This window comes from Meles meles, chromosome 18, assembly GCF_922984935.1.
Source record: "Meles meles chromosome 18, mMelMel3.1 paternal haplotype, whole genome shotgun sequence".
Taxonomy (NCBI): Eukaryota; Metazoa; Chordata; class Mammalia; order Carnivora; family Mustelidae; genus Meles; species Meles meles.
Genome location: NC_060083.1, coordinates 25601899 through 25628246, shown reverse-complemented (window position 1 = coordinate 25628246; position 26348 = coordinate 25601899). Strand labels below are relative to the sequence as shown.

Here is a 26348-nt window from a genome sequence, read left to right as displayed (position 1 = left end):
TCACATTGTTGTGCAATTAATCTCCAGAACTCTCTTCATCTTGCAAAACTAAAACTTTATACCCATTAATTAAGCAACTCCCCATTTTCCCCTCCCTTCAGCCACTGACAACTACCCTTCTACTTTCTGTCTCTGAATTTGTCTACTTTAGGTACTTAATATAAGTGGAATCATACAGTATTTGTCTTTTTGTGACTGGCTTATTTCACTTAGCATTATATCCTCAAGGTCCATCCATGTTACAGCTTGTGTCAGAATTTTCTCTTTAAGGCTGAATAGCACTCAGTTGTGTGTATATACCATTTTTTTTTAAAAGATTTTATTTATTTATTTGACAGAGATCATGAGTAGGCAGAGAGGCAGGTGTGTGAGGGGAGCAGGAAGCAGGCTCCCTGATGAGCAGAGAGATTCGGGCCTTGATCCCAGGACCCTGAGAGCAGGACCAGAGCCGAAGGCAGAGGCTCAACCCACTGAGCCACCCAGGCGCCCCGTATATACCGTATTTTGTTTATCAGTTTGTCTCTCAGTGCCATTGTGAATAATGCTGTCTTGAATGTGAGTGTACAAAAATCTCTTTAAGATCCTGCTTTCAGGGGGCGCCTGGGTGGCTCAGTGGTTTAAGCCGCTGCCTTCGGCTCAGGTCATGATCTCAGGGTCCTGGGATCGAGTCCTGCATCGGGCTCTCTGCTCAGCAGGGAGCCTGCTTCCCTCTCACTCTCTCTGCCTGCCTCTCTGCCTACTTGTGATCTCTCTCTGTCAAATAAATAAAATAAAATCTTTAAAAAAAAAAAAAAAAGATCCTGCTTTCAGGACACCTGGATGGTTCATTGGTTAAGCATATGCCTTTGGTTTGAGTTCCATGGTCTTGGGATCGCGTCCCACATCGGGCTCCTTGCTTCTGCCTCTTCTCCCTCTGCCTGCAGCAGCTCCCCCTGCTTGTGCTCACATTGTCTCTCTCTGACAAATAAATAAATAAAATCTTTAAAAAATTATTTATTTATTAGAGAGAGGGTGCATGCATGGATGTGTTGGGGGAGGGGCCAAGGGAGAGAATCTTTTTTTTTTTTTTTTTTAAGGATTTTATTTATTTATGTGAGAGAGAGATAGAGAGCACAAGTAGGCAGTGTGGCAGGCAGAGGGAGAGGGAGAAGCAGATTCTCCGCAAAGCAGAGAGCCCGATGCAGGGCTCGATCCCAGGACCCTGGGATCATGATGTGAGCTGAAGACAGCCGCCTAATCGACTGAGCCACTCAGGTGCCTCAAGAGGGAGCAAATCTTCAAGCCAACTCCCGGATGAGCGCTGAGCCTGATGCAGGGCTCGATCTTATGACCCATGAGATCATGACCTGAGCAGAAACCAAGAATTGGACATTTAAGTGACTTAGCTACCCAGGTGCCCCTCTTCTAAGAGTTTTTATAGTTTTTATATTTAGATCTTTGATTCATTTTTCATTTATTTTTATCTGTGGTGTAAAATAGGGGTCCAACTTCATTCTTTTGCATGTGGATATCCAGTTCTTCTAGTGCCATTTGTTGAAGAGGTTGTTCTTTCCCCATTGAATAGTCTTGGGATCCTCGTTGAAAATCAGTTGGTGCCTGGGTTTTTTTCTGGACTCTCAGTTCTCTTGCATGGATCTGTATGTCTATCCTTATCCCAGCACCACATTGTTTTAATTACTATAGCTTTGTGGTAAATTTTGAAATCAGGATATATGAGTTTTCCACCTTTGTTCTTCTTTTTCAAGATGAGTTTGGCTGTTTGGGGTTTCTTGTAATTCCGTATGGATTTGAAGATCAGCTTTTTCATTTCTGCAAAAAGAGTCATTGGGATTTTCATAAGAATTACATTGACTGTGTAGTTGCTGTGGGGAGTATTTACACAGATGTTTTTGATTTATTTAGGTCTTCTTTAATTTCTTTCAGACATGCTTTATAATTTTCAGTGTATAAGTTTTACACTTCCTTGGTTAAACTTATTCCTAAGTATGTTATTCTTTTTGAGGCTATTGTAAATAGAATTATTTTCTTAATTTCTTTTAAAGATTGTTTATTACTAATATATAGAAATATAACTGATTTTTGAGCATTGATCATAATGTCTTACAACTTCATTGATTCCTTCAGTGGCTTTTTGCCATTCTGATTAAACTGGTATATTTTTCTTTCACAGACCTCTGACCTAAATTAGTGGTCCTTTCAAGCTCTTTTCCTCTGTCCCTCTTTCTCTGTTTTCCTTTTATCCTAGTTGTCTTTTTTTTTTTTTTTAAAGATTTTATTTATTTATTTGACAGACAGAGATCACAAGTAGGCGGAAAGGCAGGCAGAGAGAGAGGAAGAAGCAGGCTCCCTGCTGAGCAGAGAGCCGGATGTAGGCCTCCATCCCAGGACCCTGAGATCATGACCTGAGCCAAAGGCAGAGGCTTAACCCACTGAGCCACCCAGGCGCCCCCTAGTTGTCTTTTAACATCACTGTCTCTATTTTCTGTCTCCTCTAGTCATTCAGTGAATTTCAAGAATTGAGTGAGAAACTGTGCATGGTGCTTTGCTAGGTGCTGTGATTGATGAATATGTGGTATGGTTTCTGTTCTGAAAAATGTGTTGAGAACATAAGTGAGATGTGTAGACAGTGATACAAATTAGACTTCATGAAATGTGATGTAATTGATTAGATGTGCCATTATTTTCTGGACCACTAAAATCAAATATGTGAATTATAAATAGACATAATGGTAGATATTGATTGTAAGTTCTGTTTTAATTTCAGAAATGTTAGAATATGAAAAAATCATTATAGAATGGACAAAACACAAACTAAAATCAAGTGAGTGGTATAGGCTGCGATCAGTACAGATTGGGATAATATTAAAAATAGTCCCCATTAGGGTTGCCTGTCTGGCCCAGTTAGTAGAGCATGTGACTGTTAATCTCGGGATTGTGAGTTTGAGCCGCACATTGGGTGTAGTAGAGATTACTTAAAAATAAAACCTTAAAAAATAAGAAACAAAAAAATAGCCCCCATTTAACTGACGTAACAGTATATCAGTCATACAGTAAGTATGAATCTTACTCATTTTAGGAGCCGTAGCTGTGTAAATATCTTCTAATAAATATCTACCCAATAAATGGCAGGACCTAATTTGAACTCTGGCAGTTGACCTTAGAATGTGTACGTTTAACCATGCTAGTTGAATAGAAGATGTGAGGTGTTTTTTTTTAGTTTTTATTTATTTATTTTTAAAAGATTTCATTTACTTATTTGACAGACAGAGATCACAGGTAGGCAGAGAGGCAGGCAGAGAGTGGGGGGGAAGCAGGCTCCCTGCTGAGCGGAGAACCCGATGTGGGGCTCGATCCCAGGACCCTGAGATCTTGACCTTAGCTGAAAGCAGAGGCTTTAACCCACTGAGCCACCCAGGCACCCCGTGAGGTTTTTTGTTGTTGTTTTTTTTTAAGATGCAAGTTTTGAAGAATGAGTTACTGGGGTGAGAAAGAAGTTAGTGTTCTAAATGTATTTTGAGACAGAAAAAAAGGGAAAAATGTATATGAAGTTGGAGAAAATGTCTTTTTGACATTCTTTCCCCCTTTGTTTCAGTGTTTTTTCCCTCCTTTCTGAACTCCTCCTTTTCTTTTACTTCTTTTCCTTATTAATTGGTTGTAAAACAGACTTGAAGTATTTATTTGCTGAATTCATTGGATAATAGTTGTATATTTCCCTTTCTCTGCAGAGTCAGTATGGTATAGTACAAACCTGAACTCAGGAGCCAGACAGACATAGGTTCATATACCGGCATACTCAGGATTTGGTTTGGAGGCCTTCTTGGAAATGTTATGTTGTTGGACAACAATCTGCCTGGGCACCCATTTCCTCATCTTTAAAATGGGACTAATAATGCCTATGGGGCAATGTTCTTAGGTTTAGAGGTAAAATCTATGAAGTGATAGTCACTTGTCTCACTATGCTTAAGTCAGTGATGTTGCCATTGTTGTTAAAATGTTTTTAGCTAACAACTAGTGAGTTGAACATTTTCTTTCTCTAAAAACCAAATGTAATTGGATTTTATATTTGATGAGGGTCTTTATTCTTTTTCCCTCCTGTGAGTGCTTGGCTCTTGGAGTACCTCTGCATGTAAGACAGAGTCCTGTGCCAGGAGAGATCCCTGACATAATCGCCGTGGTTCCTCCCATGGATAGCATTCTGATGTTCTTATTGGAATTCCTTACAGCCTGGGAGAGATAGTAACGTTTTCTAGGTCAGCTGACTCAGGCTGGAGTCAGGAAAAGGATTGGTTGACTTGATGTTTCTGGCCTCTTTTTGCAGAGGAGGAAGCTTGATGCTGTCTATTACTATATGCGCAGTTTAGCTGCCAGCAACCCTATCCTGACTGCCAAGGAGAGTCTCATGAGCTTGTTTGAGGAGACCAAACGAAAGGTGAGTGGGGATGCAGGCAGACTCATTCCTTCCTAAAAGAACATGTTTCTCTTAGTGCTTCTCTGTCCTCAGGGGAATGCCTTATAATGTCCTCAGGGGGTCCCATTGGGCTATGCTGATGGAGTTAGTCAGCCCCTATGCAGAACCAAACTCATCTTCAGGAGAGTTCTCCAGGGCCTTTGGGTATGCATCTAGATTATGGAATTAATAATGTCTGTGAGACAAAGCAGATAATTCTTTGCTATTAGGGACTATAGCAAAGTCTTTACTTTTTATAGCCCCTGGGCAACAAACTCAGATGAGGTGAGTGCCTCTTTTTATTAGCTGAATCCCAGGAGAGTCTGAGCTTATGTGTTTATTTATCGTACAGGCAGAACAAATGGAAAAAAAGCAACACGAGGAATTGGAACTGAGCCCTGACCAGTGGCGGAAAGGAAAAAAGTCCACTTTCCGGCATGTTGGAGATGACACCACTCGCTTAGAGATCTGGATCCATCCATCACATCCCCGGTCCTCCCAGGGCACTGAATCTGGGAAGGATTCTGAGCAGGAGAATGGGCTGGGAAGCCTGAGCCCAAGTGATGTAAGTTCCTGAGAGTGATATAATGAGCAAGACTAAGTAAAAGTGGATGCCCCAATACATGCAACTGGGAGGCACTGCACAGACATTTCCCATGAATCCCAGGGAAGGTAAATCACGTCAGGCTTTCTGCCATCCTCTCTCCAGCTACATAACACTTCATCTTTATTATGTGCTTCTCTGTCTCACCACTATGTGGCACTACGGAATTTAGTAAAACTCGTTTTTCTGAAGGAAGATCTACTTAGTATAAGAGGAGAATTTTTTGCTGCTTTGTGTTTGGAGTCACCAGTATGATACTTAAGGATTTTGTTGGGATTCTGTGAAGCTAGTCGGAGAGAGAGCATAGTAGGAAAACTGCACTGTGCCTTGAGAGTAAAATTCTCAGTGGAGTGGATGGTGGGGTGAGATGGGACCACATCTTGAAGGGTTATGTAGTAAATAATTTGACCTTTATCCTGAAGGTAGTAGGAAACTATTGAATGCTTTAAATAAGGAAGTAACCTGTCAGATAACACATTTCACAGGCTGTTTTGTGAAAAATTTGTAGAAGGGTAAGACTAGAAATAACAAGAGAAGGAGGGGTGCTGCAGTAATCTGAGTACGATGTGGAGAGGACCTGAACCAGGAAATGGGTCGGGAGATGAGGAGAAGGGAACAAATATGAGGCATATTAATGAGGTAGAATCCAAAGGACTTGATTGGACAGGGGGAGCTGAAGGACAAGAGGAAGTCAAAAGTAACATCTACCTCGGTATTTCTGGGTTGGAAACTGGGTGAAGGCTGGTGTATTCCTTGAGATAGGGAATAGAGGTAGAATTGGTTTGAGGAGAAAATGAGTTTAGTTTTAGACATTTTGAAATTTCTATAGGACATTGAAGAGAGATTTAAAGGCTATCATATCTGAAGCTGGGGAGCGCATCCTGGGCTAGAGATGAAGGTATTTGAAGGCAGCCTGTTAACAGATGGAATTGAAGTCATGAGAGTTGTTTCAGTCACTCGAGGGAAAAAAACGATAAGTAAGTTGACAATCTAAGAGAGAAAAGAGATGGATGGCAGGGAGAGTTCCTTGCAGAGGATTGGAAGGGAGAGAAATCTGGAGCACAAGTGCAGGAATTAGCCTGAATGAGGGGGAGAGATCCCTCTTTCTTATATTTGAGGTAAAGGAGGAACAGGTAATAGGGGTCAGGACAGTTTGTGAGTGTTGTGGGAGGAAGATGAGGGAGGACCTTTTTGATGTTTTCTTTTTGAAGTTGGAGACATGATTGTCTGCAACCAAGAATGAATCAAAGGTTGGTGGGTTAGGAATACTTCTTTGGGGTTTAATTTAAAATTTCCATTTCTCTGGGGTGCCTAGGTGGCTCATTCGGTTGATTGCCCAACTCTTGGTTCCGGATCAGGTCATGATCTTGGGGTTATGGGATCAAGCCCTGCATCAGGCTCTGTGCTCACCACAGAGTCTGCTTGTCCCTCTCCCTGTGCTCTTCTCCTGACCTTCTCTCTAAAATAAATAAAATCTTTAAAAAAAATAAAATTTCCACTTCTTTTCCTTTAGCCTTCTTAGTCTTTAGCTGTTTTCTGCATGACTTGTAAAGTAGTCGTTACTTATAAATGAAACTTCCAGTTTGCCATGTTCCACGGTTTGCATGGGCTGCTTCAGAGGAGTTGCAGCTCTGGTAGACTGTCTTGCTGCTGTCCTCTTCTAGTTTGGATATTACAGCCCCAAATGGGAAGCCTATTTGAGTAAGAGAGAAATTGTTCTATTGTGTTAGCTCCACTGTCTGTCTCTAAAATGAAAGCAACAAGGGTGCCTGGGTGTCTCAGTCCGTTGAGCGTGGACTCTTGATTTTGGCTCAGGTCATGATCTTAGGGCCCATACCAGTCTTCATGATCAGCAGGGAGTCTGCTTCTTTCCCTCTGCTCTTCCCTCTGTGCTCTCCCATCTTTTTCTCTCAAATAAATAAATCTTTTAAGTAAATAAATAAAATGCAAGTAACAACAATTTGAGAAAGCTTTTTGTGGCTTTCTTTGACCTTTAACTCAAGGTTGGGGAGTATTCTTCCTAAGAGTTAAGGTTATAACTAATATCCCATAGATCTCTCTCTTCCATTAGGTATTTCATTGATTTTTAAGGAATGTGTTTATGAGTCTGTGTGTGTTTTTTGGTTTTTTTTTTTTAAGATTTTATTTATTTATTTGAAGAGAGAGATCACAAGTAGGCAGAGAGAGAGAGAGGAGGAACAGGCTCCCTGCCGAGCAGAGAGCCCAATGCAGGACTCGATCCCAGGACCCTGAGATCATGACCCGAGCCCAAGGCAGAGGCTCAAACCACTGAGCCACCCAGGTGCCCTGAGTCTGTGTTTTTATTCTTTTTTTCTTCTTCTTCTTCTTTTTTTTTTTTTTAAAGATTTTATTTATTTATTTGACAGAGAGAGATCACAAGTAGTCAGAGAGGCAGGCAGAGAGAGAGAAAGGAAGGGAAGCAGGCTCCCTGCTGAGCAGAGAGCCCGATGTGGGACTCGATCCCAGGACCCTGGGATCATGACCTGAGCCGAAGGCAGAGGCTTTAACCCACTGAGCCACCCAGGTGCCCTATTCTTTTTTTCTTCTTTAAAGATTTTGTTTATTAGGGAGAGAGAGAGTGAGTGAGCACAAGTTGGGTAGGGAAGCAGAGGGGCAGAGGGAGAAGTATGGTCCTCGCTGAGCAGGGAGCACAATGCAGGGCTGGATCCCAGGACTCTGGGATCATGACCTGAGCCTAAGGCAGACGCCTAACCAACTGAGCCACTCAGGCATCCCTAAGTCTGTGTTTTTATTCTTTTTTTTTTTTTTTTTTTAAGATTTTTCTTTATTTATTTGACAGACAGAAATCACGACTAGGCAGAGAGGCAGGCAGAGAGAGAGGGGGAAGCAGGCTCCCCGCTGAGCAGAGAGCCCGATGTGGGACTGGATCCCAGGACCCTGGGATCATGACCTGAGCTGAAGGCAGAGGCTTTAACCCACTGAGCCACCCACGCGCCCCTGTGTTTTTATTCTTGTTTGCATCTCAGAGAAGGCATTTTCAGCACATGGGCTGGCATTAGATCTGTTAATTTTTACTAATTATTTTATTTTCAATCATATTAATAATATATGGATGTACTTTTGGTAGAAATTTCAAATAATTAGAGACATATACAGAGTAAAATGGTCATTTCTTTTTTAAACTATTTGTGAAGCTGTTTTTATATTTTCAGCCTTATCATCATTGCCCCAGGTGCCCCTGTAGTTTGCTTTTTTGACTTACGAATTGGACATACAGTCCTATTATAATGTTATAACACACACAGTCCTAAAAATCACTGTGCTGTGTAAAATCGCACAGAAAAAAAGCCACAGAGCTCATGGACAAGATGTGGTTAGGGGCACGACACTGAAAAACATCCTCAGTGACTTATTAAAAAAAAAAAAAAAAAAGATATGAACCTAATAAGACAGTTATGCAATTTTATACATGTATAAAATGTATGCATGTATACATTTTAAGAATATTTAAGAAATAGTATTATACATATGTGTGTGTATATATATACATATATATACATGTATATATATATATACATGTATATATACATATACATATTTATACATTTAAGAATATTTAAGAAATGTATAAATACTATTTTGGAAAAGAACTCTAGAAGCGGACTTCAGAAGGATTGCAGCTTTAGTGTTATTGTGAAGTGGTGGAAGGAGAGTTATTTGAAATTGGATGTAAGACCAGATGTGGATTGGTGTGGCCTAGAACAAGTTCATGTGGTGAACTGTGGTAGCTGGTAGGTATCTGGAGAGTGTGTATATTTTCTATTTCTCTGTAGTTCGGTTCAGCTGAGTGCAATTTTCTGTGCTCACTCAGTGTTTCTCATGAACAAAATCACTCATAAGGAGATGCAAAATTTGTGCTATGCTCAAATTGTTCCCCAATGTATTTATCACAGTGGAACAAATGGATATTTTCAAAACAAGGATTATAGCAGAACTGACTGTATTTCCACCTAAGAATATCTTTTTTTGGTATGTTCTTAGTGTGACTGAGTGATATTTCATTATACAGGTATAGGTCATTTGTTTACCTTATCTGTGTAATTTATGTATTTTCTGTGCATGCTTGTTCATTTTAGTTGTCTTTTTTGGGTGATTAGCCTTACTAGGAATTGCTTCCTTAGCAATTCCTAGAGAATTTCTAGCACAAACTACTAAAATTCACATCCATGAATAAGAAGCAGAAGGTTTGGCTTGAGGTGGTTGTTATTAATGATAGTACAGTCCCAACTAGTTTGTTTTCTCTCTACCAGGCACAGACTTTGGATCTCTCTCTGAATGGCTACAGGAGGTTAGCTTGTGGGTTGTTGGTTTTCAGCCTTGAGATGTGGTTTGGGTTGAGCACGCTAACTGGGGAGGGACTGCCAACCTCAACTGTAAGTGGCATCCTTTTAAACTAATTGAGACTCATATTTAAACTCTACCCCTGCCAGCTAGGCTACTCAAATTCAGTGTCACCAGGGTTGCAAACATTATTTAGTGGATGTGCCTTCTGCTATACCGCAGCTCCCATTGGAGATCAGAAAAGGGTTGCTGCTTAGTAAATGAGTTTTTGCAGGTGGTGAGTTAATTAAGGAGATTATAGCATCAGAAATAGTTTTCACACTGAGAGGCCAGGGTCTCTGATGAAACTGCTCTGTTAATATCTTGAAAGAATGTAACTCGAATCTGTCTACTGGGGAGGAATGAACAAATGAGAATAGGAGCCATTGATAGATGTTTGTCTCTGAAACCTTAGTGAGTTCTTATGTGTTGGCATGATTTCATTTACCATTTCCCAGCATTCTTACAAACTGACTGTGGTTATTGTTTGGTGCTATGTGTGGAAAATGTCTTTAGGTAATGAAATGTCATTGTGTATTTGGCCAACCTCTTGACAAATCTTTCTTCTCCCTCACCCTTCTCAGTGTGTTTTGTGGTTCAGACTGGACCATACCTCAGTAGGTCCTAATAACCTATTGTTCAGCCTTTCCTTATTTGAATCTCTCTTATTGCACCCACCCAGTAGTTTTTAAACCATACCAATATTTATTTTATTTCTTTTTCTTTTTCTTTCTTTCTTTTTTTTTTTTTAATATTTTACTTCTTTATTTGACAGAGAGAGATCAAAGTAGGCAGAGCAGCAGGTGGGGGTGGGGGGTAAGTAGGCAGGCTCCCCACTTGAGCAGAGAGCCCCATGCGGGCTTGATCCCAGGACCCTGAGATCATGAGCCAAAGGCAGAGGCTCAACCCACTGAGCCACCCAGGCACCCCTATTTTATTTCTTTGGATCGTATTTTTTTTTTCAAGACTTGTTTATATCCAGAATTTACTGCAGTTTATCTTGAGTTTTTTTTTTTTTTTTAATATTTTATTTATTTATTTGACAGACAAAGATCACAAGTAGGCAGAGAGGCAGGCAGAGAGAGAGAGAGGAGGAAGCAGGCTCCCTGACAAGCAGAGAGCCTGACTCGGGATTCCATCTGAGGACTCTGGGATCATGACCTGAGCAAAAGGCAGAGGCTTTAACCCACTGAGCCCCCCAGGTGCCCTTATCTTCAGTTTTTAGAGTAGAGGGCTGCTTCTGGGTTCCATGCTTAACCAGACTAAAGTCTGTTCTGTCCTTTTGTGCCAGCTTTGTGCTAGGGTTGTAAAGATGAATAGGACATTATTATTACCTCAAAGAGCTTAGAGTCTAGTACATGGGTCAGGAAGCTTTTTCTGAAAAAGGCCAGATAGTCAATATCTGAGACTTTTCAGGCCATATGGTCTCTGTTACGGCTACTTGCCCAGCTTTTGGGGTGCTAAAATAGACGTGGACAGTGCATAAATGAATGAGTACGGCTGGGTTCCAGTAAAACTTCATTTATAAAGACCGGCGGCAGGCAGCCTGCCTCTGGCCTGTAGGCCTGGTTTGCCAGACTCTGATCTGGTGTAAGTAATGGCGGCAAAAACAGAATGTTTGGGTATACAGTTGGTTATTGTCTTTTGTGGTAGTTATATCCTAGAAAGTCACCACAGACACTGAATTAGTGAATACTGAACCACTGCTTCTTCCTTTTTTTTTTAAGATTATTTATTTATTTAACAGGGAGAGAGAGAGGGCACAAGTAGGCAGAGCAGCAGGCAGAGGCAGAGGGAGAAGCAGGCTTCCTGCCGAGCAAGGACCCCAAGGTCAGGGCTCGATCCCAGAACCTTGGGATCATGACTTAGCTGAAGGCAGATGTTTAACAGAACTGAGCCACCCAGGTGCCCCTGAACCATTGCTTCTAAGGGAAATACAGGCTAGATTTCTGTGAACCCCTGGTTATAAGAATTTCATCAAGTAATCAGTACATACCTTTTTCGTTTGTTTGTTTGGTTTTTAGAGAGAGAGAGGGGAGAAGAGGCAAGGGCTGAGGCACAGAAAATCCTAAGCAGGTTCTATGCTCATCGTGGAGCTCAAAGTGAGGCTTGATCTCACAACCCTGAAATCATGACCTGAGCCAAAATCAAGAATTAGATGCTCAACCAATTGAGCCACTGAGGTGCCCCATAACCTTGTTTTATGTAGGTTTCTGTTTATTTAATATATATTATTGATTCATTAACATTGAACTCATGACTGACATCACGATAACTTGTGCCTCAATAGACACACATTTTCTTTGTAAGGCACATCACAGCCTTGGAGGCCATTTTAAACAGTGAAATCACCAACAAAAAGCATAAAAAACATGGCTCTAAATAGACCATGAAAAGGGCGCTTGCTTAAAGTACGAGAACTTGGACAAGAAGCCAGAGAGTCTTCTTGCTGAATCCCAGCTGGGAACATGTGTATCAGGCGACTTGAATTTTCTGCCATTTTGGGTACGTCCATGAATGACTGCAAAAGCACCATGGGTATTGATTTTGGTGATTTTTGATTTTTTTTTTTAAAGATTTTATTTATTTATTTGACAGAGACACAGTGAGAGAGGAGCAGGAGAGGGGAAAGCAGGCTTCCCGCCAAGGAGGGATCCCAGTGTAGGGCTTGATCCCAGGACCCTGGGATCATGACCTGAGCCGAAGGCAGACGCTTAACGACTGAGCCACCCAGGCGCGCCCCTGATTTTGGTGTTATTCATGAGTTTTAGCAAGTAGCTGAATTCACAAATACAAAATCCACAAATAATGTGGTATTATATATTGTGGTAAGTGGTGTGAGGGAGATATGCATTGAGGACCATGGAAGCACAGAGAAGAACACTTGGTTTAGTCCCAGTGGAAGTATGGGTTGTAGTGAGGAAAAGGAGAATGACTTTGGAAGGCTTCCTGGAAGTTAACTAGGCCAAGTGAGAAGAGAGTGTTCCAAGTAGAAGGAACAGCATGGGCGAAAGGCAGGGGAGGTGTGACACAGCAGAGGGGTTGCAGGGTGTCTAAATCTATGATAATTTGGGGGGTCATATGAGAAAGTTGGCGTGGGAGAGAGACTGAGCCTTCCGCAGGAACACTTTCTAGTTTGGTGCTGTGGTATGTATGGGTAGTGGTCAGTGGGCTGGACCCAAATAATGTACTTTGGGATTCCGGAAGCAGTTGTTTCTAGAATTTCTTATTGTTTACTTCTCGTGTCTGCATTGTTAATTCAACAAAAGCAGTACTATTGCATTCATTAAATTAGGTAGGGTGGAAATTGACTGAATGTTTTGCCCCACAATTTGTTGATTAAAATTTGAGGGCTATTCTTTTAGACAGTGCTTTAGGCATTCCAAACTCACAGAAGATACTAGTGTTTTTCTTGGTTGTTGGAAGAAATTGCCAGTGGGTTCAATTAAGTAGGGCAAATCTTCTTTTCTTTTCATTTTGATACTTATATTGCCTTTAAAAATTTACAAAGCCGTGGTGCCTAGGTAGGGTTAAGGTTCCAACTCTTGGTTTCAGCCCAGGTCCTCATCTTAGGGTTGTGAGATCGAGCCCCGTGTGGGGCTCTGTGCTCCGCATAGGGTCTGGTCGGGATTCTCTCTCCCTCTCCCTCTGCTCCCTGACCCCACAAAAATAAATAAATCTTTTTTTTTTTTTTTTTTTTTTAGAATTTATTTATTTATTTGACACAGAGATCACATGTAGGCAGAAAGGCAGGCAGAGAGAGGGGGAAGCAGGCTCCTTGCTGAGCAGAGAGCCTGTTGCGGGGCTCGATCCCAGGACCCTGAGATCATGACCTGAGCTCAGAGGCTTAACCCACTGAGCCACCCAGGTGCCTCATAAATAAGTCTTTTAAAAAAATTTACAAAGCCAACACATCCTTAAAAAGTATGAAAATGCAGATAAACAATGTGTTTTTACCATCTATCAATAACTACCATTAACATCTTAGGGAATGTTTTTCATGCGTGTTTACATAGGTCATAGCACTTAGTATTGGAAATCTCTAATGCCCATTAACCGTCTACGGCCATACCACCCTGAACGCGCCCGATCTCATCTAATGCCCATTAACCTGGGAAATCAGAAGAAAAAAAATCCATGCCTAATTATCAGCTCAGAACTTGACTGGAAAAGTAGTACTCTAATTTCTTTCTTTCTTTTTTTTTTTTTAATTTTATTTATTTATCCGATAGAGATCACAAGCAGGCAGAGAGGCAGGCAGAGAGAGAGGGGGAAGCAGGCTCCCTGCTGAGCAGAGAGCCCGATGTGGGGCTCCATCCCAGGACCCTGGGATCATGACCTGAGCCGAAGGCAGAGGCTTTAACCCACTGAGCCACCCAGGCGCCCCTGTACTCTAATTTCTGAAGTCAACATAGGTACCATATCTTGCCGTTTATCCAAGTACACAGAATGACGCTGTAATTAATGTCTTCCCTCTCCTGTGTAAAGAGAAACGTCTTAAGCCACATGAACAAGGAAGAACTTCAAGAAAGATTAGACATCTAATAGGACTGATTATTGTTTTGAAAGATTAGTCTGAAAGGGTCTATTTTGTGGGGAAGCATCTAGAACTAGTGATAAATTGGGGCATGATGGATTAATTTGAGGCCCCCTGAGCGTGGAACCTTCATGACTTTGTTTAAAAAACTGGGTTCTCCCCACATCACTTTCTTAAATAAAGAAGCCTGGGACACAGTAGGTAAAAAAAAAAAAAACAAAAAACAAAAAACTGGGTTCTAGGGGCACCTGGGTGGCTCAGTGGGTTAAGCCGTTGCCTTCCGCTCAGGTCGTGATCTCGGGGTCCTGGGATCGAGTCCCGCATCGGGCTCTCTGCTCAGCGGCGAGCCTGCTTCCCTCTCTCTCTCTCTCTGCCTGCCTCTCTGTCTACTTGTGATCTCTCTCTGTCAAATAAATAAATAAATAAATAATCTTAAAAAAAAAAAAAAAAACTGGGTTCTAGTTGGAAAAGTTTCTAGGCAGCAGTTTTGGGGTTGACTTCTAGGTTGGTAGGAATAGAGATTGAAAGTTCTAGCAGAGGAGTGATTGCCTTTTTAAATATTTTATTTAAAGAAATATTTTTTTTTATTTTTTATTTTTATTATTATTTTTTAAAGATTTTATTTATTTATTTGACAGAGATCACAAGTAGGGAGAGAGGCAGGCAGAGAGAGAGAGAGGAGGAAGCAGGCTCCCTGCCAAGCAGAGAGCCCGATGCGGGGCTCGATCCCAGGACCCTGGGATCATGACCTGAGCGAAAGGCAGAGGCTTTAACCCACTGAGCCACCCAGGCGCCCCTAAAGAAATATTTTTGAATAGGTAAAAGATAGTGTGTGTGTATGTGTTTGTGTATGGTTCTCTCTCATCTTTTACACTTAGTGTCATACACAGTTACGCATTTTTGTTTCTTTCCCCCCTCATTTTACTGTTGGATTTGGGAGATCTTACCATGAGTGCTTGCCTACAGGTGTGTTGTATCTCTCTTAGAGTCTGGCAGCTTGATAGATTTAATTTTATTTTAAAGATTTTATTTATTTATTTGACACAGAGAGATCACAAGTAGGCAGAGAGGCAGGCAGAGAGAGAGAAAGAGGAAAGCAGGTTCCCTGCTGAGCAGACAGCCCAATGCGGGACTCTATCCCAAGACCCTGAGATCATGACCTGAGCTGAAGGCAGCGGCTTAACCCACTGAGCCCCCCAGGTGCCCTTATTTTATATTTTTTAAAGATTTTATTCATTTATTTGATAGAGAGAGATTACAAGTAGGCAGAGAGGCAGGCAGAGAAAGAGAGGGGGAAGCAGGCTCCCCGCTGAGCAGAGAGCACGATGCGGGGCTGAATCCCAAGACCCTGGGATCATGACCTGAGCTAAAGGTAGAGGCTTTAACCCACTGAGCCACCCAGGCGCCCCACATTTTATTAATTTTGTCCAGCATTTGCTATATCAGAGGGAGGATAGTGCAGAGTTTAACAGCTTGGGCTTTGGGAAGTTCTAAGTTCAAGTTTTAGTTTTATCGGTTAGCAGGGAGGCTTCAAGCATGCACTTCAGTTTCTTCATCTGTCCGATGGCGATACTGATAGACTTAATGAAGTAACGCACGTGAAGAACGATGAGTGGCATATTGTAATGTCTCATGTATTGGTGGCAGTAGTTGTTATTTACATACTTACGTTTTTGTTATAATCTCTTAAGGTGTTAAGTTTTTTGCCTTTTTTACTGTTTCTAACCAAAGTGAACAATGAGGCTTGATAAATGTACATACTGGGAGCCCACTCTTTAAATGCAGACCTGTTTTGTTTCACATGTTTAAAATGTAAGACATTTTAAATAATAATGGACTTTTTAAAAATACCACAGTGCCATTGCCATGTCTGTCCATGGCATCATTTGGTATCTGATCCATAACTTCACTTCCCACATTATTTTGCAAATGAGGTCTTAGAGTTGGTCTGTTCAAATGAAGACCTACACATTATATTGGATTGTATTATCTTCTAAGTTTCTTTTAGTCAAGAACAGTTCTGCCTTCCCATTTAAAAACATTCTTCATGTCATAAGGTTTTTAAGCTGGTTAGTTTTCCTGTAGAATTTCCATATTCTGGATTTGTCTTAGTTTGCCTTGTGGTATCATATAACCTTTCCTTCTGTCCCTCATATTCCTGTAAATGAGAGTTAGCTCTGGAAACGTTTTTAGATTCGGGTTCAGCCTTTTTGGCAAGAGTACTTCATAGGTGGTGCTGTGTGCCTCATTTTGCCCTGCATTAGCAGATGTCTGATTGTCTCACTTTTAGTGATGCTAAGACTAATCAGATGGTTCAGGTGCCCCAAATAGTAGATTTTTGCTTGTTTTGTTTTTAAGGTTTAATCAGTTGCCAGCTAATTTACGAAAACAAATCAAGATCTGGCAACAGTTTGCCAGAACCAAGTAGCAGCCACCCCCTTTTAATCAGGCTTGTGTTCTCCAGTTTACCCCTCCTCCCCCCTCCTGTACTTGCATACTGCTCACTTTCATCGCCTACCTTGTCTCTGTAGGCATTTGATTTTGTGATCAGTGCTTTCAAAGTGCTGCCAAAATGGGTTATTGCATTCTAGGCTTTTAAGTTGTTTCTCAGAGATTGTTTAGTATTGGCAAGTCCCTCCAATCAGTCTTCATTTTGGTCACGGTTTGGAAATGTCTTAATCATTGGACCATAAGTGTTGTTTTGGTTTTTCTTTTTCTTTTTTTTCTTGGGTGGCGGGGGGCATAAGTGTTTTGCTTGGCTTCATGTGGTATTGTTATTGGTGCTGATCCAGAAACTAGTTAGCAGTATGTCCTGCTACCAGGCCGTTTCCCTCTTTGTTCGTAGTCTAATAGTGAGCCTAAGGAATCTGAAGGTATCGCTTCTGTTTCCTGATGAAATTAGTACCTCTGGGAATGGAGGCCTACACACACAGCTCTGGGACAGCTTCTTTCCTCAACATCCTCTTGCAGCCGAACTTGGTGAAAAATGAGAAGTTACTCTGCCTAAGTGTGTGAACTGAAAAGCGTCAGGCTGTGACCTAGAAAAGTCTGAATGCCACCCACCAAACCAGTTGACTGGGAATAAACTCTTTGCACACCTGGGTGGCTCAGTTGGTTAGGCATTTGCCTTCGGCTCAGGTCATGATCCTGGGGTCCTAGAGTCGAGTCTTGTATTGGCTCCCTGTTCCATGGGGAGCCAGCTTCTCCCTCTGCCTTTGTTCCTGCCTGCCCCTGTGTGTCTCTCATGAATAAATAAATAAAATGTTTTTTAAATAAAAAAGGAAGTTTTTCTTGGGCACCTGGGTGGCTCAGTCAGTTAAGCACCCGCCTTTGGCTCAGGTCATGATCCCAGAGTTCTGGGATTGAGTCCTGCCTTGGGCTTCCTGCTCAGTGGGGAGCCTGCTTCTGCCTCTCCCTCTGCCTCTTCCCCTGCTTGTGTGCTTACTCAGTCTCTCTCAAAGTCTTAAAAAAAATGCAAATAAAAATAGTAAGAAAACATTTAAAAAAAAGAAAAAAAAACTTTTCTTATCTTTTGTAGTTTTCTCTAACCCTAGGCTTTTTAGTTGTTACCTGAAATCTCTGGCAGCGTGAGAACCTTATTTCTCTAGGCTTGGAAATCATAGTTTCTGTCTGAAACTTTGCTTGCTGCCCCTGCCTAAATTTCATGTGTCCCATGTTTCCATGGTGTGTGTTTTTTTTTTCCTTAGAGAGTGCTATTAAAAGTTGAGAATGATGATTTTTCTTTCTGACTGAAAGCATGGCTCTGTGAGGCTGGGTAGTACACAAGTATATTTTTTCTTGCATTTAATCAAGAGTCCAGCAAAGTAAACATTGGCCAACAAAGGAGCACGGCTTCACTGCGAGAAACCCAGGTCAGGCAGCCTGTAGCACAGAGCTTTCACATACTCAACTTGTTAGATTTGTTTGTAGGCTTTTTTATTTTTCAAGTGTGTTTTGCAGGTGGCATTTTCTTTAGACCAGTTGTCTTGTTTTTTGGTGCCCCTTGCTTCGTTTGTGCACCTGAGCTGCCGCTGCTTGCCGCTGCCGCCACCACTGCCACCGCCGTGCTGGAAAGAAAGCTGTGATGTGTGGGTGGTACACATCTAATACCTCCACCCTCCCCTCACCCCCACTGCCCCGGGAGCACAACGAGAGCTCAGAGCACGGCTTTAGAAGGCCTGCTTTCTTAGGCAAGGTGAATCTTGGAGTGAGTTTTAGGTCCCAGTGCAGTATTGTAAACCTTTAGATTGGCACTTTTCAGAGTTAGTGCCATTAGGTACAGCTCAAAACTCTTGGTCTGATTTTCTCTGGATGGCGTAAGCATTGATTTGACTTATAGCGAAGAGTTGAGTCTATGTGCTAATCGGTAAATGTTTGTGTCTGTGGTAACTCGATTATTTCATTGCCCCATCATTATCATAGCAGAGAAAGTTAGCTTAATTTCTTGGCCTTGTAAAGATAACCTATCTGTAGGCTGGGTACCATACAGTGTGGCAGGGTTGCTGTGTGAATTACATGAACATCATGTCATTTATATAGCCCTTTACTTTTGTGAAGTAGTTTATAGGATGTGCCATATGTCATACTCCTCCACCCTGGAAGCTGTTTGAAAGTATTCTGTGACCTGAGACTTGGCAACCTAGGATGACAGGAGTTCGTAAAGCCTCTTTCTGTAGGAAGAGGCTACAGGTTGGCTCTCTTTTTCTTAGGCCTTAAGAAACGGAACTCGGTGAGATGGCTTCCAAGGTAGAACCAGGACTGGGTTTTTCAGATATTGATAATGTGTTCTGTATGAAAGAGCCCTTAACAGGCAAGGACTGGGGCTGCTTGCCCGGATTGTTGCTGGACTCTCGGGCTGATGTCTTTCTTTGTCTCTTTGTGGTTGGCAGTGAGTGGAAGTTTCTCAAAGTACTTGGGCCCTACCTACAAACCCTTAACGCCCCATATGACCTCGGTCACCAAACCACTTCAGGGCTTTATTTTTATCCTAGCCGTTTCGTTTCAAGATGTGAGGTTGGTTTCTTTCCTCTAGCAGAGCAAAGTTCTCTGGGGGAAGAAACAGAGTGCCAGGGTGCAGTTGAGGCTGGTTAAACACCAAAACCACACTCTTCATCTTTCTGGGCTTGAGACGTGACATAAGCCATGCTGCAAGCACCAGCTTGCACACGTAAAGAGACCTTGTCAGATACTAACTTCGTTTATTTTGTGTGTATGTGGTGTTCACCTTTTCAGACAAGTAAAATGTGGGGGGAAAGAGGTGTACCTGCGCCTTCTGCTCTAGCCTGAAATTCTAATTCTAAGAATGGACACTGTGTTAAAATCCAGTATTTCCGAGCTTAAGGTTTTTCATCTTCCCCAACAGTGCTGATGAGAACTCTCACAACTCACCAGGTCTCAGGAAACCGGATTACCAACATATCCTGTTCGCGTGCATGTGTGTATTCTGTGTTACCCACAGGCCACTTTCCACCCCACGTGACCTTTAGTTACCATCCGGAAAGTCAGGACCCAGATACCAGTCAGAATTTCCAGGCTTTGGTTTGGTTTAGACATTTTAGAAAATGTTAACAGTAGTAATTTTAGAGAGACTTTCTGAGTGGCACACATAGTGACTAGGAAGTAACACGTCCTGAGAAGAGGGGGAAAGGCAGTACCGGTACTCTTCGAGAAATGTGTTTGAAAAGGAACATTTGGGTGAAAACCTGAAGTGAAAATGCCCAGGGGAGGGGGAGAGGACGAGGACAGGAGAGAATTATTTAATTAATTAGAAGTAAGCAATACCCCAGTTTTTAGGTTCTGAGGCTAAATTCTGAAGCTCTTATTACATTCATTAAAATTAAAACATAAAAACATTATTAAAGTTGTTTATTGCACACTTCATCACATTTTATTTTAATCAGCATCTCTCTGTGAACAGAGGTAATGGTTAGAATAGCGGTAGATAAAAGACTGCCAAAGGCCTGCAAGCTAGGAGTGGTTTGTAACATACTTACATAAGGACTTGTTTAAAAGGAAGAACATATGACAGAGATGTATGTGGCCTGCAAGGCCTAAGCAATTTACTGTCCGACCCTTTACAGAAAGAGTTTGCCCACCTCTGCTCTAGAATGGGAAGGGTGAAGGCAGTTACTACAGTGGCGGTCCTTCACTTAGGACATTGTTAATAAGGCTGTTACTGCCTTCTCGCGGGCACAGTTCCTCATGTTGTGGGACTGTCACTGCAAGATGTTTAGCATGCCCGCTGGATACCAGTAGTGGCCCCCACACATTTCCAAGCACTCCCTGGAAGGAGGGCTACTGTTCTGGTTGAGAATCACCGATACAGGAGCTTGATGAGAATCAAAAACACCTTGTTAAGGTTTCTCCTCTCATTTCTTCTCAGTCAGAGGTACAGATTTGGGATTTGGCTCTTCGTGGCGTAAGGTTTGACCATAGTGAGAGAGAATGTGAGTAACTCATAGAAAATGGAGGGTGCTCAGTTGGGTAGAATAAAAAGGTTTTAAGGAGGCCATTTAATGAGTATGTTACATGTTCCCCTTAAAGAATTGTTGAGATTGATGTTTAATTTATGAAAACTTTGTTTTGATGTTGCATGTGCTTTGTAAAGCATATTCCTCTCTATGTGAGAAGAAGAGTGGCCATCTTTGACCTTAATGTCCAGATGATCTGAGATCTGTGGGAATCTGTATGGTATACTTGAGAGACTTGTTCAAAGCTGATATAAGGATGTAGTTTTGGCATCCTGTGAATAACCTGATATCCAGACTTAAGCCAGAACTCTGGGGTTGGAGAATTTTCCAGCCTGGGAGAGTTGACTCAGAAAAGTCCTCCTTTGGCTTCTTACCAAGTTAGACAAGGGAGCAATCAGCTGCTGAGTTCTAGCCAACTGGAATGTATGTGAGGGTGTACTATAAATCGTCCCGTAGGGTCCAGCTCCTAGTCTGTGAAGAGCCTCCCAAACAAGAATGAGACCCTTACGCGGGATCCTTGTCACTCTGCAGCTGCTTTAGGAAGGAATAGAGTGGTGATTTGATGTTACTGTGCGAGCAGCTCACTTTCTATAGTAACATACTGCCTGTTGTGTGGGGCAAGAGATTCCACTGACCTTTTCGTTTTCCCCCTGTTGCCTTTCTCACCAATTTCCTATATCGTTTTTTATTTCTGACCATACTCTTGGGGAGATGTATCTGCAGTCCTATCATTCTGTAATCCCTCTCTACTCGTAAAGGTTCCAGAATTTCATCTGTCTACTCTGTTTTCACTGTCTTGGATGTAATGTTTGGGCTTAAATAGAGAATATGAAAAAGTTGTTTTCTTGGCTGGTGATCTTTTCCCCGTCGGCAGACTATTTGTTAGGCTTCAGGGGAAACTCCAGGTTTTCCCCCACTCTTGGAAGCCTTTCAGTTTACTCATAAATATTTAATATTGGAGTTACTGCTCAGTTTTATTTTTCCAAGTGTTACAGTATAGACATTAGACCAGAAGAACTTTAAAATACTATGGAGACTCTTTCTGATGCTTGAGTCTTTATAATATGTATTTACCACACATTTTTATTTTTGAGAGCTTCAGTGGTTTTTCCAGTTGTCTGTCTTCCATCTGTCCACTGATCAAGAATTTTATTGAGCATCTTTTATGGAAATCACTAGGCATCTCCTACTGTTGTTCTTTCCGTGTCATTTATGCCTAGAACCCCCAGAGAACTGTATACATGGGTAACGTATTGGTCCCCAGTAGTATTGCTTTGACCAAATTGTACTTTGATGTAAGGTCATTGGCCTGTAGTCAGACAAATAATAATAAAGAGGTCTAGGGAATTATTGCTATTTTGTATCACGTGCTGTCTTCTTTCTGGAAACCCATGGGAGAAATTTCTGCTTTTAGTATCAGAGATAGTCGTTCCATGTGGGTTTTCTTGTTTAATTTAACTTTATGCACATTTATGAATTTGTTTTTAAGAATATTTCTGTCTTGGGGCACCTGGGTGGCTCAGTGGGTTAAAGCCTCTGCCTTCAGCTCAGGTCATGATCCCAGGGTCCTGGGATCAAGCCCTGCATCGGGCTCTCTGCTCAGTGGGGAGCCTGCTCCCCCCCTCTCTGCCTGCCTCGCTGCCTACTTGTGATCTCTCTCTGTCAAATAAATGAATAAGATCTTAAAAAAAAAAAAAAAGGAGTATTTCTGTCTTAATTGTCCCAGAGTTTAGTGTCAAACTTGTAACTTCCTTTATTAAATGTGAAGGACTTTCTGACATGTAGTTTGTGTCATGACCTTACTACTAGCGACCTCTGATTCTTTCCTTTTGTTCCTCTTTCTTGTTTTCAATTTATTTTATGCTGCAGTATAGTATATACCTTCGTACGCTGCCTGAAATAACAGTTTGGTTTTTTTTTTTTTTAAGATTTTATTTATTTATTTGACAGAAATCACAAGTAGGCAGAGAGCTGGGCAGAGAGAGGAAGGGGGAAGCAGGCTCCCCACTGAACAGAGATCCCGATGCAGGCTCGATTCCAGGACCCTGGGATCATGAACTGAGCTGAAGGCAGAGGCTTTAACCCACCAAGTCACCCAGGTGCGCCTGAAATAACAGTTTTTAATGGACATTTTACTCTTTTTCTCCTGCTTATTCAGTTGTAAAACCTCTTCGGTCAGCTGGTCCTCTCTGAGGGGATCAAGGTTTTCCCTGTCCCCATTGAGGTCCTTTCTGTAAATATAGTGAGTACGTTTATGTGTTAATCATTGTTCTAGGCACTGCACACAAAAAGGTGAATGATACTGATCTTTTCTCTCAAAGGTAGAGTCTAGTGGGAAAAGCAGATATGTAAGTAAGTACTTGCAGTAGGGTGTTACAGATGCGATAGTAGAAATATGTACACTATATGTATAGGGATAATACAGAGGAGAAAGAATTAATTCATGATGAACAGGGAAAACTACCTAGAAAGGTGGTCTGTCCTTACTTTTGAAGGATGAAAGATGTACTTTAGGTAGATGGGAGTAGCTAGCTTTTCTGGCAGAAGGAGTATCATAGATAAAAATACAGTGTGGTTAGAAACTACAAGTGGTTGCTCCTAGGATTCCTAGCCAAGAGTCTGTAATTAGACTATCTTAGGCCATGGTACAGATGTCCAGATCGATGCTGTTTAATCAGTCAGCTGGAGCTGAAGATTCATCACAAAGTAGATACTTTGGGCTTTTGATTTGGCCCAGGCTTAGACGTAGATCCTTCAGATAGTTCTTCTCTGCTTTATTTTATGCATTAGCAAAAGTTGAGTCATCCTAAAGTCATGCCTTCCATCATTCTGGGAAGCTTTCTGAGCCAAGGGCAGTTTGGCTTAGGATTAAGTTATGCTTTGTGTTGTAACCATTGGCAATAAGTCCTCTTCTTGCCCTGCACACGCAGTAGGACTGCAGCTACTGAAGCACTTGGGAAGGAGGAGCTGGGATGATACCCTCAGTGGATATATGTTTTTCTGGAATGTTTCTTGGTGAGGATGCTAAAACTTTACTCTGTCTAATAAGATTCTGAGCTGACTTATGCCACAGATCTCTGAGATACTGGGTCCTAATTTGTAAAGCAAACTGTGTATAGTCAGTTGATATTCTCAGTGAGGAATTTTTTTTGGCAGATTTTCCTTTAGACTTCTGGATAGATCTGTAAAACAGTATGGCTTTTTAAAATACTTCAACGTGGCACATATCAAGAGGTTGAATAAGGCACTAATAGATGCCCTTGGTGTTTCCAATAAGCTGTCCCTTATGGCTAATGGAGACTAGGACTTATATCTTCTGGAATGCATTCCTAAATTTTTTTTTTTTTCAATTTCCATGGACACATTTCTTTTTTCTTTTTTTTTTAAATTAATTAATTTATTTTTTCAGCGTAACAGTATTCATTGTTTTTGCACAACACCCAATGCTCCATGCAATACGTGCCCTCCCTATTACGCACCACCTGGTTCCCCCAACCTCCCACTCCCGCCCCTTCAAAACCTTCAGGTTGTTTTTCAGAGCATGGACACATTTCTTAGCCTCTTTCCTTGTTTCTACATCTGTAAAATAGGTCTATAGTCTACCCATCAACAGATCTGGCATTTGACATTAATGTAGCTTTCTGCATTTAGATGGAGTCCCAAAGGATTGTTGGCTATGGAATAAAGGCTTTCTGTGGAATGGCAGAAAAGATTGTGGTAATTAAAAAAAAACCCTCTTATTAAAAAAATAATATATGTACAGAAAAGTGTACATATCAGAGCCATACAGTTTGATAACTTGTCACAAACTATAAGCATTCGTGTGGAACCAGCAGAGTTTAATTGGGTTTTGACTCATATTACTTTTGTTCTTCCTTTTAAACTCTGAAGTCCAATTTTCCCTATAAGTTTAATAGTTAGTGACAGGGATAGAGCATTGTAAATAAATTAGGAAGAAGTTAATGTTCATGTTTTCCCTTGCTAATACTCTTTGGTATGCCCAAGATTGATTTCTCATTGTTGAGAGAAGAAAGGAGAATTGGATCAAAGATGAGAGATTTAAAGCTGTTTGCCCTGTCTTTTGAACTAGATATTTTGGGTCTGGGAACAAGTACAGAAAAGACATGATTGACAAAAAACTAGATGGAAGCAGGCCTTGCCTTCAGTCACAGCGAAACTGAGTCTCTCACCAAAAGTGCTGTGGTTTTTGGCCTTAATATTGAACTATCTGGCTCTGTCTGGCTGTGAGGGGCTGGGGGTTGTGTGACATCATGGCCCACCAGCTTCTGGAGACACTTGGCGTCAGCTGGGATGTGGAATCCCTGAAGTTCTGCGCTGGCGTGTTTATAGTTTTGTCTTTGGTGTCCAGGTAAACGCCACGCTGTACCAGGTCATGTTGTCTGTGTGTAACCCATTTATATTCTCACGGTTTTCTTCTCTTTTTGCTGCCAGCTGCCAGTGAGGTAGAGGTGTCTCTGTTGAAAAAGAACAGATACAGAAGTTTGCATCCAAACCTGAATAACCATTTTTAACTTGAAACACTTTTCCTAGGAGTTGATGCACCAGAATCCTTCCCTTATTTGGTGCCCTGCTTAAATCTGAAGTTTGCATGAGGTTGCCAGAGCTCTCTGTATGCTGATTATTTGCTTTTTGGTACCCACAGCGTAGTGGTTTGTGAAACCTTCTTTGTGACCACATCTTTCTTAAACTGAAGCTTTGTTCTCCTTTGGGTTCTTAGATTAGTTCTTGCTCCTCCCTTTCCTGAGAGATTCAGGGGTTTTCCTGTATTGTGGTAGGTGGGTAGGCAGGAGGGTATGTTTTCAGGTATTTTTTCTGGATTATACACAGTCCTTGATGATGGTATGTGAATGTACATATACTCTTTGACTCTTGAAGAACTATTTCTCTATTAACCAGGCAGTTTGTGGATTTAGAAAAAAATGTTAGTGTTTATTTTACTGGTTCTATTACTGCTATTTCACTTATGGAAAGCAAGGTTTTACTCACTTTTCTATCTTCCTATTGGCATTATCCTAGGGTACATTTGTTAAGTACTTCCACTGATTTGCAAGATATGATATGAACTGGAAGTATCTACTTCTCTTAATCTGTGAGACTTCTCAGTTCGTTTGAAGTAGTGGTCTCTCAGTGAATGATAACTGGAACCATTGGCCGTTTTTGTTTTTTTTTTAAAGATTTTATTTGACAGAGATCACAAGTAGGCAGAGAGGCAGGCAGAGAGAGAGGAAGGGAGGCAGGCTCCCCGCTGAGCAGAGAGCCCGATGCAGGGCTGGATCCCAGGACCCTGAGATCATGACCTGAGCGGAAGGCAGAGGCTTTAACCCACTGAGCCACCCAGGCGCCCCTATTGGTCGGTTTTTGCTTGGGGTTGCTTTAGCTTTGGGCCTTTATTAACATCCTCAGTGGCTGTCTTGGTTCTGCCAAAAAGATTCCCTTCTTTAAATGTGAAAGATTAAGAGCTCAGACTCTGGAGCCAGGCTGCCTGGGTTAACCTTGGACAAGTCACTTAACCTCTCTGTTGCTTCATTTTCTCATCTGTAGTATAGAAATTATAGTATTACTGAACTCACAGGATTGTTGTAAGGTTAAATGAGTTAACAGACAAGGTGCTTTGAATAGTGCCTTACGCACAGGTTTCTCCAGAAGTTTGGACTTTTATTATTAAGGTGCTTGGGTGTGTCATACTTGTTTTGTTCAGGTGGAAAAACCTGAATTCTTATTACCTGAATTGTGTTTGAGTAGCCTGGGTTACTTCTAACTCCTAAAGCACAGAGCCAGCTTGGTAAATTCAACCCATCCTCAGTGGGGGGCTGTCCCCAAGCTTCTGAAAGGTACAACTCAATAAGGTGTTAGGTCACACTCCCCTGCACTGTGTAGATTGTAAGTTGGGTAGAAGAGTAGAATACT

At 41.6% G+C, this 26348-nt stretch overlaps 1 protein-coding gene across 2 annotated transcripts in view; it reads left to right on the top strand.

The window, feature by feature from the left end:
* SMG6 (SMG6 nonsense mediated mRNA decay factor) overlaps window positions 1-26348 on the top strand; it is a 246031-nt gene that overhangs the window by 14605 nt on the left and 205078 nt on the right. For both annotated transcript variants that reach the window (XM_045984066.1, XM_045984065.1), the window contains 2 exons: window positions 4319-4429; window positions 4800-5012. In XM_045984066.1, the coding sequence (XP_045840022.1) occupies window positions 4319-4429; window positions 4800-5012 (324 nt within the window). The remainder of the gene's footprint in view (window positions 1-4318; window positions 4430-4799; window positions 5013-26348) is intronic.